This window comes from Micropterus salmoides, unplaced genomic scaffold (assembly GCF_014851395.1).
Source record: "Micropterus salmoides isolate LMB-PRFRI ecotype aquatic unplaced genomic scaffold, ASM1485139v1 Ms_hic_scaffold_16, whole genome shotgun sequence".
Lineage (NCBI taxonomy): Eukaryota > Metazoa > Chordata > Actinopteri > Centrarchiformes > Centrarchidae > Micropterus > Micropterus salmoides.
In genome coordinates this window covers 10,952,133-10,966,754 of record NW_024040707.1, presented here as the reverse complement: position 1 = coordinate 10,966,754, position 14,622 = coordinate 10,952,133, and the positions used below count along the sequence as shown (strand labels likewise).

Below are 14,622 nucleotides of genomic sequence, written 5' to 3'. Positions count from 1 at the left end.
ACACAAACAAGTCATGGTAATTAAAAGGCCTTTATTTCCTATTAGTTTTTTTACAGAACTGGTAACACATATGATAAATTTGTAATAAGTTATTTGGTTCCCTTGATAACTTTATAAGGATCCCCAACGTTTGTCCACACAAGGGTCAAGAGGAGTTTGTGAGCAACGTTTGTGTCCAGTCAAGGGCTAAAGCATGCGATCCACAGTAGGCACAAGTACTGACATGAACACGCGCACCACGACACTAGACACGAAGAAACACAGCTAGAGGACACATCCTGACCGTCCTCCAACGCTTTAAAAGATGATGAAGAAGAGAAAGAGGTGAAAAAAGAAGAAGAATAGAGTCTTGAGTATACAGTTGCATCAGGGATGAGAGGTGGAGGACTAAGCGCTCAAGAGGGGAGTTTGGTACGGTCCTGCATGTTTGGCAGTATACAGTATGTCCATGTTGTAAACATGAAGGCCGGCATTCTTTTCGCTCTGCAAAAGCAGATTCAGTGAAGAAATCAATGAGCCTGCTTCCTCAGCATAATGATACTGATGGTACATAGCTGGTTACACATAAACAGGACAAAGACACAAACAAAAACGCAAACATGATTCTGGCATCAAATACAGTCCTACATTATACATTAGAAGTATACATCACAAAAACAAAAAAGACAGAAGGAGTGATACACATATGCACAAGAATACAAAGAAGAAATACAACGTGTAATAGAGGAGACAAGACAACATGTTTCAAAGTGGTGTCTTTACCCGTTGAGAGGGTTCTCAACGCATTTTGACAAGGTGGTAAATGATCTATTGAACTTTGGATGGTTTCCCTTTTTAAATCCCAGCGTTTGTTCCAAAAAAAAAAAAAAAAGAACAAAAGAACAAAACACAACTACCGGTAGGTGTGAACGGTGCTCTAAAACTGTCTCTGCACAGCTGAAACAGCACTTAGTTTCAGATGCAGTTGTGCATAAGGTATTGTACATCTACACAGCTATCAACAGAACAGAATAACCCCCATATTTAAAATAGAACTAAGATTGTTTGAGTATTACGGTCATACACACAAAGATGTACATTTAAGAATGAGTAATGTGTCCCACGCATGCAGACCTGTACTGTATATTGTATTTATATTTTCTAGTCTAGTGCTGTGTTTTTGCAGCATGTATGCTAAAGGGCCTACACTTCATCTATATATCCCACATACACAAGCACACACAGCTCCCAGTCTCTGTCCCCCATAGAACTTAAATGTCCGGTGGTCATGTGACTGTGTTGGCCCAAGCAGTAAAAGGTATTAAATAAATAAATCTCTTAAGTGTGCTATAAATGTACCTGTAATCACATTTGCCTCATCATCTGATGTGTTCTGTCTGCCTCTGTGTGAATTGTCATTTTGGCTTTGTAGATTCAAACAGTGTTGACGAATGCAGGCAACTGTGATCAGGTACTGGCAGTATTTTTGAAATGCACAGAAACCTTGTATTTGAAATTATTCTCAGTGCATCATTTGGTCACAGTCGGTAGCATTAATGGGACAATGAATAAACATACTATTGCATTAGACAACGTGCGGTGTCACACGACACACTGAAGTTTGTTGCCAGGATAGATAGATGGCAGTTTAACATTTACTTCAGAGAAAATTCAGCGACTGAGGTAAACTTAAGGGAATAGTTCAACATTTGGGGAGTTAGGGAAATATTCGCCTTCTTGCCAAGAGTTAGATGAGAAGATTGACACCACTCTTCTCTGTCCTTCTAAGTATGAAGCTGGAGCCAGTAGACAGTTAGCTTAGTTTAGCACTAAGACTGGAAACAGGAGGACATAGCTAGTCTGGCAAAAAAACCTCTAAAGCTCACTCATTAACATATTATTTCACATTTATTCAATCTGTACACAAACTGGTTTGAGCTTTAGAGGTGCAGGTAGGTGGAATTTTTTACCTTTGGAAAGAGCCAGGCTAGCTGTTTCCCACTGTTTCCAGTCTTTATGTTAAGCTATGCTAACTGTCTCCTGGCTCCAGCTTCATAACTCTATGCATAGTTCTATGGGAGGGATTCAGGCCAAAAACTCACCACTGTATTAAGCTTTTCTCTTTTTTCCTTTAATATGGCTGGATCTCTAACTATATTGTTTTGTTGCTTGAATATTCTAAAAGAACCAAGAAAAACCATCAGCGTGAGCTCTAGGTCACCAGCAGTGGGTTATTGATTGTACATGTAGTCACTAGTACATTCTGCTGCTAAACTGGAAGAAGAGAAACTCAAAGAGTGACCCGGTTTGGTTCGTAAATTGCACTCAGCCCAAGAATAGAACACACTCTCATATATATATCATTTTAGTAGTATTACTGAGAACCTATTGTGATATTATATCTATTTATACTATCAAAACAAGGCATATACATTACTAATCACAATACTGTAAAATCAGCTACCTCTATGAAACAAGGACAGCAACGGCTCTGAAAGTAGAAAAAGACACATTCACTCGACTAAACTCACAACTGTTCTCAATGCTCACATATACAATAAAATGTATTTTGCCCTCTTGATGAACAAAGACCTCTGAACGGAATGTAAAAGAGAAACACTGGCCAAGGAAAAAGAAGACATGTCTGATGTTTTTTTCTTCATAAATAAACTCTAGCTACTCAGCTGAGCTCTGAAGAGTTAGTGCTTGAGTTTTATGGCTTTAGTTTTATCTTATTCATTTATCTTGTATACACATACACCTATTGTATAATAAACACAGTAAAAGAGACACGGTTGTGAAGGGTTTCAGGTTATTTAAATAGAAGTGAAAAATAAAAACTTCCAGGTAACTAAAGAAAGAAGAAGGGATTCCAAGTCTTTGTTCACTGGAATGGGATTATTCATCTTTTGGCCACTGGAAATGCCTTTTATACAAAGATATGATCCAACAGACTTCATTCTGGGTCAGTACTGGCACAAAAAACAACTCCTACAATCCACCTACAAATCACAGAATTATTCAATCGTCTTCTAATGAGTTATTTCAGAATAACACTGTGCCAAATCTGTTACTAGAAAACAGTCATCTTATAGACTTGGAGACCCCCCTGCCCATCTCAAACATTAAAAATTCAAAACCATTTTTTTCCCCAAAAAGCAATAGCATTAAAATTCAGAAATAACAAACACTGGCCTTCAGATAAGTGCTGAAACAAAATGGATGGCAGATAAATGATAACAAATAAAAATCTGGACTACAAGGAATTAGATAGCGAGCATGCGACTACATTTTCATCCCACATGAACTTACACACAGTACTGGACGACACACTTGCTTAAGAATTTCAGGCGTGGAAAGGTTCTTATTAGTAATAGTACTCTAATATTTGTATGACATTCTCTCCAGTGACCCTCATGGAAAATAAATACAGATTTGTTTCATTTAGAAAATATACAGTGCATCTTTTTTCCCCTTCGTTGTGTTATTAAAATGACAAATGACACCCATTTACGTACACGAGATATTTTTGCTTCGTCTTTAAAACATGCTCTTATGTACAGTATTTTGTATAAACATGCAGTATCAACGTGTATGAACTATGTATATAGGCAAAAACTACACACCAATGGGTTGCTTGATTGCTTCCATGTTGCCTTTTCTTTAGTGCTGCTTCATTAACAGAAGAAAAATATTATGTGAGATGGAAAAACACAAATCTGAACATGGTCTATGTTGGTTGTAAAAAAAATTAGGAGTTACAATTTCCAACAGAGAAAGATACAAGAGCCAACATTCATTAAATTCCAAATAAAGTTGCAGTACGAGATTTACAATGACGTAGCATTTTCTTGCACACAGTCAACGGGTAGTTTTTGCTGTTGGTGTTCACATACAGCACTGATTTTAATTATTAACTAGACCTACAAGCAGGTACACTGGGGCAAAAGCATATCAGGATTTTCATTAACAATTAAACCTTCACCTGTTTATTCAGGACTGATAAGTTTTGGTCAGAAAAGTTTGGATTTTGTCACAAAACAAAGTTCCTCCTCAAAATTTCCCTTCAACAGAATATTAATTTACAAATACACTGAACCAATTACATCCTGTGAAGGTGCTAGGGATCAGCATTAGATTGAAATGTGTCTCTTTTCTTATCAGAGTTCATTTATATGAGGAGACATGTCTGGCATGCCACAAATGCCACAGAAAATTTCAATCTCACAACATTTTATCAATAAAAAAAACAAAAACTACACAGATCAAGAACAGTGTCAAATTACCACAGAATGGATACCCAGTAGTGCAATTAAATTCAACAGTTTGGTAAGCTGTGTATAAAATACACATGGATCAGTGCCTTCTTCCAGACCATATCCTTGTAATCAAGTGAGAAACGTAATATTCAAACAATCAAAACACATACACAAAAAGCTGAGACGAAATTAAAAAACACAAAACAACAGACAAACAAAAAAAAACTGCTTACACAATGCACTCCTTTGCTCATTTTTGTTTTTTTTTTAACCAGCAGTTATTCCTAACATAAATAATTAAAGCTCTGGTTTCTGAGGGTACTTAAAAGTAACATTTGGATTTAAAGTGCTTGAGGAATGAAAGTGTTTGAATCAAATAAAAATATAACTGTCTACATAAAAGGAAAAAGAGATAGAAAAATAATAAGACAGAAAGAAATGAAGAGAACAACACCGCTAACTGGAAGGCGTCCCTGGTAGTTGAAAATTGCTTATTTTGTTACTTTGAAGGCTTGTCTCCTTTATGACTGTAAGACGGTTATAGGGATTCCTTTGAAGTAAAACCCTTGTGTCAAGTCCATGACTAATGGCAGTAGCACTGAACAAGTGAGATACAGAATCAGAGGCGTTGGGAGGGGAGGTGGTAGACTGCAGGCAGTAATCGACACCTTGTAAATATCATGTCATTGGTAGTTGGAATCAGTCTCTGTTGTACCTGTATCGGATATTTCCACACATTTTATTGTTGTACAGATGACAGACGCAGCCTTTTTGCACAGTCAAAAAACACACAAATACCCTTTTTTTTTACTGAAAATACATCACTCCCTGTTTCCTGACACACCATTTCATGGAGAAACTAACACTAGCCGTGAGCCTTACGTCGCTGGGAAAAAAAACAAGCTTTAAAATCCAACATTTCTTTCTCATCAAGTGGAGTATTTGAATAATAACAACCCGTTTAGAAAAAAAGGCATGAAGTTTCAGTTTCCTCTCAGTTTTCCTGAGACGATGGGTGGAAGGTTAACTAATCAAAAAGGCAGTGTGTCTGTGGGTATCTGGATATGTGCCTATCCCTACTTGCTACCCAACTCTAGGAATGTACTTCAAACTAAGAGAATCATCTAGTATGATAACTGGCAGGTGTGGAACATGGTGCACAATACACCTAAGGAATGGACCTGCTTGTGTTATTTCTCTATCATATGGCAGTATAAAGCATTTTATTATTAAGCACTATTCTAAGCAAACTGTGTCACTAAAGGGGAGGGGTGAGAAGTACAATATGAGTGAATGTATGTTTTATCCCCTCTATCACCATATTCCCATTTAGCACTCTTACTGTTCTTCATAGTCTACTCTGTATTCTTATTAATGGAACCACAACCCCAATACAAAAATAGATCTAAATGAAATCAACGGAGTATCTGTCCATCCTGTAAGTTATCTTCTTTTTTCAATGACATGAATTCATATAACATGATGCTTTTTTTTAAACTATATTTCCCATCATGTTGAATGGTATCTATGGATCTTTTGAAAGGTGGCGGAGGGAGAGGAGGTGGGGGTGGAGGGAGCAGATGTACAGTTAGGGTGTTCCTCTGGAATATACACAGATATGTGGGACCTGGGGAGAATGGTGGGAAATGCATGGGTAGGTAGGTGGAGGTGGGGACGATGTGTTCTGGTGGGAGTTTACTTCTTGGCATTTAGGGCTGCGAGAGCAGCATCCACCTCCTCCTCTGGCTGCAGTGGATGCCACTGGGCGATGGGGCGACGGGGGTTGGCCAGCATGTCGGACCAGTGTTTCAGCCCGGCCCCTGTGGTCTTGCTCCCAACCAGTATCTTTCCAATGGCATCGTTCTTGCCAATCTTGTCATAATCCAGCACTGTGATCACAGCTAGGATTTTCTGGGGGAATGGAGAGAAAGCATTACAGCAACGTTCAGAATGCCATGATGATTACGTGGATGTGAAAGGTGGAGTACATTCCAAAATCTTCCATCTACCATATGCATGGCCATGAACAGTGGCCACTGTGGCCCTAGTTGTCAATTATTGGATAATGCTTTTAGTTTTAGTTTAGTTTTATTTTTTTTCCGGTCAATTACACACAATAACAAGAAAATGACCATACAGTTGTGTAAGTGCTTCAACAATCAACAGCAAGCTTCACTGCTTGGACAACAGCATAAAACAGAAACAGATAAACAAACGTAGACAGGTCAGTCATTTCTCAGTGTTGGTCACACTGTATCTTTCAAATATAATGTTTTTCAACACATTGTTTGTCACACATCTGCTTTTCAAATTTGTCCTCTTTTTTTAAACATATAATTTCCCCTTAATGGATTCCTGCTATCTCTCATTGAGAACAACCGTCAGGAAGTGTTCTGTCTCTTGCTCTATACATTATTTGTTGAAATTTAAAGACTACTTGGCCCATAAACTGTAAAGCATACGAATTTGTAAAAAATGGGTTGGTTGGGTCATTATAATCAGTCTTATTGACAATTCTTTTGGCCTTTTTTGCAGTACAAAGATGGAATTTGTGCTGGTTTTGTAAGTATTTCAACATACTCCCACACAGTATGTCCTACATGGAACTCTCAGTGAGCAGTAAGTTGTGATTTCTTTCTCAGAGAATAATATTAGAAGATCAGTACCACTCACTGTGCATTAAATATGAGGCTAGTCAGCAGCCAGTTAACCAACACCTTAAAGCTCACTTATCAACAAATCTTGTTTGGTTAATCTGTAAAAACAATTCAGCATAAAAACAGCAAGTTGTGGTCAACATAATGTTATGGGCTAGATTATTTGTTGGGCAATAGCAGTGACTTCCTGGCGTCTCTGCGAGATGCCTGGTAACGTAAGGGCGATGGCAATACTTTACTAGACAGATAGGAGAGTGGTATCGACGTATCAAGAAATAGACGTATAAGCTCAGCCTTGAAAAGCTAAAATATAGTGACAATAGCACAAGTAGAGAAGACTCATGAAGTCAGCAAACTGTCTCAATAATAGCTATCTAAAGTTGGCTGACATTAGCCACCATAAGCTCCTAGTCATACCAGACCAAATAAGGCTATAGCAGCAAAACTCCTAAGTGCATTTAACTTCTTCTTCTTTTCTAATTTATAATGTAATATAGTATTTCTACTTGGATACAGTACTTTTAAACACTAGTGCCTTTATTTCTGTAGGATACGGTGGTACTCTTTCCACCCCTGATATATCTTAAAGGAGTTTAACTCGTGAGTCTGTGTCCTTACCTGCATTTGCTCAAGAGGAATCTCAAAGCTGAAGGACTCGTTGTAGTACGGATTCAAAGTATTCTTCTTCACCGTAGTCTTCTTCTTCTTCAGCCTCTTTCCATTCTGCAGCAGGTTAATTTTTACGTAGGGATCTGAAAAAAAAAAGAATGCAAAATCATGATAAATCTGATAGAAATGGCTTGCACATGCATGTTTAGGTTGCAATGTTGTAATGCACCAACAGATGGGGCCAATGCTGAAGCCAGGGGGGAGATAGAGCTGGTGCATGGTAAGTACTGCAGCGTCAGCACGTGAGCACAGCAGGACCGACCTAATGGCTGTGCTCACAGGCATAGTCCTTTATACACTGCAGTCCCACTGCCAGCATTTCAAATTTCATTAACTGATCAATTTTTGTCAAATTGTGAAAGTTGAAATAAGGCCAAGTGTGATATGGTGGTTATGAAATACAATATGTGATGCTCAGTACTGTGTATATACCTGACAGTCCACCCACGTCCATTTTCTTCAGGTTCTTGGCCTCCAGGATACAGATGGTAAGTTTGCCAGCAGTAGGGACGTAACGCAGAGAGATGCAAATGTCACCCAGCTTTTCCGGCTGTGAGGAGGTGGGACGGGGAGAGAAAGTTAAAGGAGGTCTGACGCAGAACTTACATCTTTCCTTTGTTGTGCTGTACACTACATAAATATACAAACTGTCCCTTGGAATAACATTTTAAATATAAACCGTCAATACAAATTATTATTGCTGCCATTATGTTTGTCTTAGCAGCAGGAATTACCGGTATTCAGAAGTACATCTAGTTGGTCTTTTCAAAGTTAATTAAATATCTGAGGCCGCATGCAACTGTAGAGTGAGTATTTCTTCTTGAGATGGCTCAGGAGAGGTTTCATTGATTAAAACCTGTTTTTCTTATTCTAGTTCAGCATAATGATGAAAACACCACATTACAGGCTGCGTGGCTACAGTGGAAGCAGTGCAGTTGCTTAGAAAAACAAAAAAGGATGTCCTTCAGACCCCTGAATCTCATTGGTAAACAGACAAAGTTTCCATCTTTTGCTCATGGTTATTTTTGTACTATGTCATCAGCTGAGTAAGCTGTTCAGGTTCAGGTCTGATTAAATGTATTTCAGTATGTTTTAAAAACTTTCACAGGTTGCATTATGATTACAGTTTGCAGTGAGAATTAGAAGACTTCTGTAGTAAAGGTAAAACATACTTAGCCTTACTGATAAATAGCATTAGTCTATTAACAGTATCAGTATATATTTAATAAGTAATATAGGTAGCAGGAAATTGCAGAACAAAAACAGGGATGTGCTCAAGGCAATGTAGTGTCACCATTATATAGTTTGTTGAGAGCACTGACAAGTTGATTTTACTATACAGTTGAACTATACAGTGTCGTGCTCAGTACATATCTTGGTCATATTTCATTGATAACCAAATTTAACCCTGTGAAATAATAATAATATTGGCTACTTGGCAGACACAAGTTTTGAACACAACACTGACATACCATTACCTTTTAAGTTGATATGGCAAGCTTGTTAGCAAAGCCGGTTTGCATATTTACACATCCAGCAAATACAGAGCAACATTATTCATTCATTTGGAGTCGTGTTTCTGCCCACCTGACAAATGTAAATCCAATATTTACACTCTTTCAGCTTTGTTCTTGGTCTCTACCATCTCCTGAGGGAAATATCTGGCTCCTTAGCTGCTAAATGCCTCACTATGTTCAGAAGCTAGACAGTAACTGTGTCTGACTGCTGTTTGGTGCTGAGCAGGTAGTGTACACTGGGTCTTTAAAGCTTTTCTGCTTCTGTTGAAAATGCCGCTATGAGAGCGGTGAGAGGGAACCAAAACAGTAACGTTGCAGGCTAGACAGCTAGAACTCAATAAAACCAAGGGGAGCTGCAGATTCAGATAATGACAATAGGTCCATCACTCTGAGCGACCCCTTCACATTCATCATGTCACGTCACGTCATTTAATACATTGTCATTACAAAAATAAAAATTAAATAAAAAAATATATGTTTAATGTTTGTTTATATTATGCTTTTATGGAAAACAATATGTTAAATACATTCTCAAACTCTCAAACATCAATGCAAACATAATTGTTGTAATAGTAATATAACACTCACACACATAACGCCGCATGAGTCCTACCTCTTCTTGATCTGCGCTGTCCAGGTCTCTCCACTCCTCAATTGGCTTTGCCAGGTCAAGGGTGTTCATGGGTATTTTAATCTCTCCAATGACATCATGTTTAGAGAAGCGATCAAAGTCATAGACTGACATTACCAGAGTCTTCCCTCCCATCTCTTGGAATGGAATCTAGAAGACAAACCAATCTCTTGTTACTCATTTATTTTATTTTGGGGAGGTTTTTGACAAATCATAGACTTACAGTGCAAGTCAGATCAGAAGTATTGAGCAGTATGGGTTTTGACTTTGGCCTGGAGCTCAAAATTGCCTGACTTAATAACATGCAGCCTCAGCAGAACTAGCCTGGAGAATTTCACCTTTACCAGGACCTCCTACCCATCAAACAGCTTGATGTTCATGTTGTTTTAATAAGTAATGGGTGACCACGAGGTGTTTCGTCTTACCTTGAAGATAAAGGTCTCGTTGAACACAGGATTGAGCGTTTTCTTGTGAACCTTTGTGTCAAACTTCTTCTTTTTGTCAGGGAGCACAAAGACCTTGACGTAGGGATCAGAGGTGCCACCGCTGTCCATGGAGAGGAGATCAGCTGCTTGCAGGATTCCCACAGTGAGCTGGGGAGGTAGGAGGGAGGAAGTATGTGATTAAAAGTCCATGAGATTTTCTCCAGCTCACACCCCGAAATCCTTCACCATGTCCTTGATCCTGCTTTTCTTCAGTGATAATCAATCAAGAAAAAAAACAGGCCAAAGGAAATATTACACAAAGGAAAATTCAGGGTGTGTTGTTTACATAAGTACTGAAAGCCTCCGCATTTTGACAAGAAAATGTTAAATAAACCACTCAAGTGCTTGCCTTGTTCTCCTGGAAGTCATAATCAATAGAGTACTGCAGCTTCCCGAGCTTTTCTTTCTCCTTCACTTCTTCCTCTTTCTCATCTCCAGTGAGTCCAGGTTCAACATCATCTTCTTCATCATCATCATCCTGTTGTTTCTGCAGAGACAGATGGGGAACAGGCGGCAGGAGGAGGAGTAAGTGGATGTCTCTGAGGTGGCTGCTGTGCTGAACACAAAACCTCAGGCATCAGCAGTTGGGTCAGTCACAGCACCTACCTGCCACTTACCCCCCGCTCAGCGCGGTGTTACTAGTGCAATCTGTTCATCGATGACCACAGTTGCAACCTGACTTGATTTCACTATTTCTTGGGTGACACCATTTGCTGTTTTTTTCATGAGCATTAAAATCTGCTAAAATCAGATACAGGGAATTCCTCTTTGACTATGAAATGTTGTAGAGAGGCCATTTGAATAGAACTCTATGTTATCATGCAAAAAGTGGAGACAGATAGAGAGAGAAGGAGTGAGAAAAAGAGAGAAACAACAGAATATAAACAGGAAAACAGGAAAACCTTACAATATAGGGCAATTTAACACAACAGCCATCAAGAAACCTTAGGAAGTTCTCACTTTTCACTAGTAAAAATGAGGATTGCCAAACCTTTATTACTGCTAATTGTTTTTTTCAAATCAATGTGATTCACTTGTGTATCTGCCTGTAATTGTGATATTACAGGGGGTGGGCAAAATAACTGGAACATGACATAAAATGGGGCTTTGACTTTCAAGGGACTGCATTGCGGATACACAGGCAGCTTCACAAATCCCAAATATGACTAATCCCATGTGAGTTGTTAAAAAAGTCTGAACAAATCATGACGGCATATCCCACACACACAGAGTAAGTGTATCAGTAAAGATAAGCCCAAAGTCACAAGTAAACAGACTGAGAATATTCCGGGATATTTGCTCAAACACACCACAGTCCAGTCATTTTGACACAAAAGGACACACTCCAAAATAGTATTTACCACAGAACTGTTGCACTGCATTGCGCTATGGTTCAAGGTATTCTAGTTACTTTGTCCACCCTGTGTACAGTACTTCAAATACAAGCTGTCACAGGAACAGATCCTCCTTTCTGAGAGGAACTGAAGGACAGAGCTATGAGGAATAGATGTGATTTGATCAAACCACTGACGCGGGCAAATATCCTCCAACTGATAGTGTAAGCTGTTTGACACACAGGTTTACTTCAAGCCAGACAATTACTGTTTGACATTTATCTCCTCCTGACATCCTATAGTCTCATTAATGTGTTTACACTGGTATTGCTGGTAGGATTTGACTGCTATAATTGTACTCTAGCCTGATTAATGTTGCTAAATGATTTACTGATATATTTCACAATTTATTTAAGAGAGTCCATATTTTCTAGCTGAACTATTGTGACCATTGATCATAAGCTAGAACAAAATTCAGCAGTTTACTGACAGCAGTTTACAAACAATAAAGAGCTCCTTAGATAATCAGGACTTGATGAAGAAGATAAGTCCTCCGTTATCGTCCATCTTGGCTTTACATCACACCCAGTGACTCGTCAGTCTTTCATATCTTTAGAGGCGGTCATGACTAATCAAGTGTTTTGCTCTGATATAAATATTAAAATAAACTTCCATTTTGGATACTGTATGAAGCTGGAAAATATCTCAGTATGGCCTACTTTCCTATGGCTGTCTTCTTGAAAAAATGTCTTCGTAAGACTGGAGGGCCCAGCTACTCACTGATGAGCTGGAAGAGGAACAGGGCACACACACAGATAATACGCACACTATCACATCCACAACACACCATACTGCCCTGTATGCCGCCATACACGCACACACACACACACACACACACACACGCACGTGCGCGCACACACACACACACATACATACATACATACATTTGCTTACATGCAGGCTCTCATGCATGCTTAAAGAACTCACTTTCTCTCTCACACGCATACATTCTCACACAATATCCTTAATATGTCGCATTCTCTATCTTTATTGTGGTAAATGCTTTTCATTCAAGCATGCCAGGCCACACAATGCAGGATCTAAGTTTCTCTCTGATGGCAAATGTAATGTAACCTTATAATTTCTGAAGACAGATAAAAGTTATGCTTTGATGTTTAAAAAAACACACAAAAAAACCTAAGTAACAAATTTTTGTCAGGCCCAAAAATTTCTGTCCACGTGACCTGAGTGAAATGTACACATCCATAGAGGGATCATGCTATATTGAGAATTTATAGTTTATCAAACTTCCATTGGGGGTTCAAAGATAAAGACATGGTATGTCTGAATGTATGCCCTTCGGTGAACTCAGTGGGGTAATTTACGAGCTAGATAACAAGGGTTTTATTAAAATAAATATGTGTTAAAACAGCCACCTGATTGCAGCTTTAACTTTGCATCGACTGAAATCAGGCCTCAGCAGTTGAGCTCAAACCTGGGCAAACATTCTGGCCCACCATTTCTCCTCAGTGAGACCCAAGTGCTTCAGGGAGAGAGGGCGTCAATGACTGTCACCTAATATGTCAGCAGCATGGGTCATCCAGGAAAAGTTACTCTCAAGTCAAGTTGTGGCCATTCAATGGTACCTACTGCAAGGGCATATGCTGGTCTTTGTCAAGAGATCCAAACAGCTTTATATGTCGAGGAACTCGGAGCGTGTTTGCACAAGTGGGGCACACCGTGTGAATTTCAGACCCAAGTCAATGTATCTCTGGAGAGAAATTGTTTTGTAAGATATCCCATTTTGGTTGTGTTGCACAATCGAGGCCTGTCATGGTGGAAACATGCTCAAAGCTCTCAGTTCGGCTATTATTTGACAAATATCCAGATTACCCCTTGCACATGCATGTTAGTGATCTCTAGTGAGTTGCTGAGTGCACTCGTCATTCAAAGGCTCAACCCTAGGATGAGTTTCATGTTCATTTCAAACCATAGACACTTATTTGCTCTGTTGTTTTTTTTCAAAAATTGCAATCTCTGGATAGTCAAGACATAGCAGTTGGTGCGGCATATCAGTTCAGTGGATTTTGCGAAGCAGCTTAATCGCTCCCATAGATTCCTCAAGCACCCGCAGCACCTAAGCTTGCAAAAAAACTAAGGAAGCCATAGCACTTATTGTCATCATCACTGCAATCCAACCCCTCCAAGCCCAGCCCACCCCATCACCGCTTCCCCCCGGCCCTGGTCTGCGCTTACACAGAGCGGCCAGAGAGGGGCACCGCGTGCTGTCAGACCTACCGTAGGCAGAGAAGTCCACCACAGTCAAGATACACGGAGCACACATAAGACACAAAGCAGGAAGGAGGAGAGCAGAGACAAAGGCAGAGATTGAACTCATAGCAGACACCAAAGAAGGGTAATCACAGAAAATGCAGTCAGCTACACTGTAGGGAGTGAGGAAAATGACAGATAGAAAAGCCTCCTCATTAGCACATCATATCTTGTGCAGCAGGGCCATTGGGTTTTAAAATAACTCCACTTTTAGATGTATTCTTATTATACTTTGTCAAATCATCAATCATGCATGTGAAAAAATAATAATTATTGGCCCAAAAACACCAGCATTGTGCTAACTACTAATTTTCATAATTACTCTTTAAAGACTGGGAAAACAATGGTTAGGCTAAATAGATAAGAGTCCTGTCATTTTCCACTCAAATCCCAGAGCACAAGTGAGAGAAAGAGCAACAATAACATTCATGACAAATACATTAAATAACAAAAAAGAAGGAGAAAATTATAAAAAGTAATCATGGTGGATAAAGAATGTAATTAACACCTGCGGAGAATAGACTTACTGGGTTAGAAAGCCATCAAAACAGCCTGTACCAATGATATGTAATCTAATACATTTCAAACAGGAAACTTGTTGCTGGACTAAAATGTGTAACACAAGGAATACTGGTCCAAATTATTGTTTGTTATATAATTAGCTGAGTCACTCTTACCACTACCTGCATGTTTGTGTCTATTCTAGCACAAATCCATGCTGTAAGAAACACAGCTGTTACATAATAGGCTCATAAACAGG

The 14,622-nt window shown here is 39.1% G+C and overlaps 1 protein-coding gene across 4 annotated transcripts in view; it reads right to left on the bottom strand.

Moving 5' to 3' along the window:
• Positions 1-11: 11 nt before the first annotated feature.
• Positions 12-14,622, bottom strand: part of LOC119905243 (synaptotagmin-2-like) — a 61,010-nt gene continuing 46,399 nt past the window's right edge. For 3 of the 4 annotated variants that reach the window (XM_038722048.1, XM_038722046.1, XM_038722049.1), the window contains 6 exons: positions 10,547-10,684; positions 10,138-10,305; positions 9,695-9,862; positions 7,997-8,114; positions 7,514-7,647; positions 12-6,149 (listed from right to left, as the gene is read on the bottom strand). In XM_038722048.1, the coding sequence (XP_038577976.1) occupies positions 5,934-6,149; positions 7,514-7,647; positions 7,997-8,114; positions 9,695-9,862; positions 10,138-10,305; positions 10,547-10,684 (942 nt within the window). In that variant the 3' untranslated portion in view covers positions 12-5,933. The remainder of the gene's footprint in view (positions 6,150-7,513; positions 7,648-7,996; positions 8,115-9,694; positions 9,863-10,137; positions 10,306-10,546; positions 10,685-14,622) is intronic. The other variant, XM_038722050.1, reaches the window with a different exon arrangement.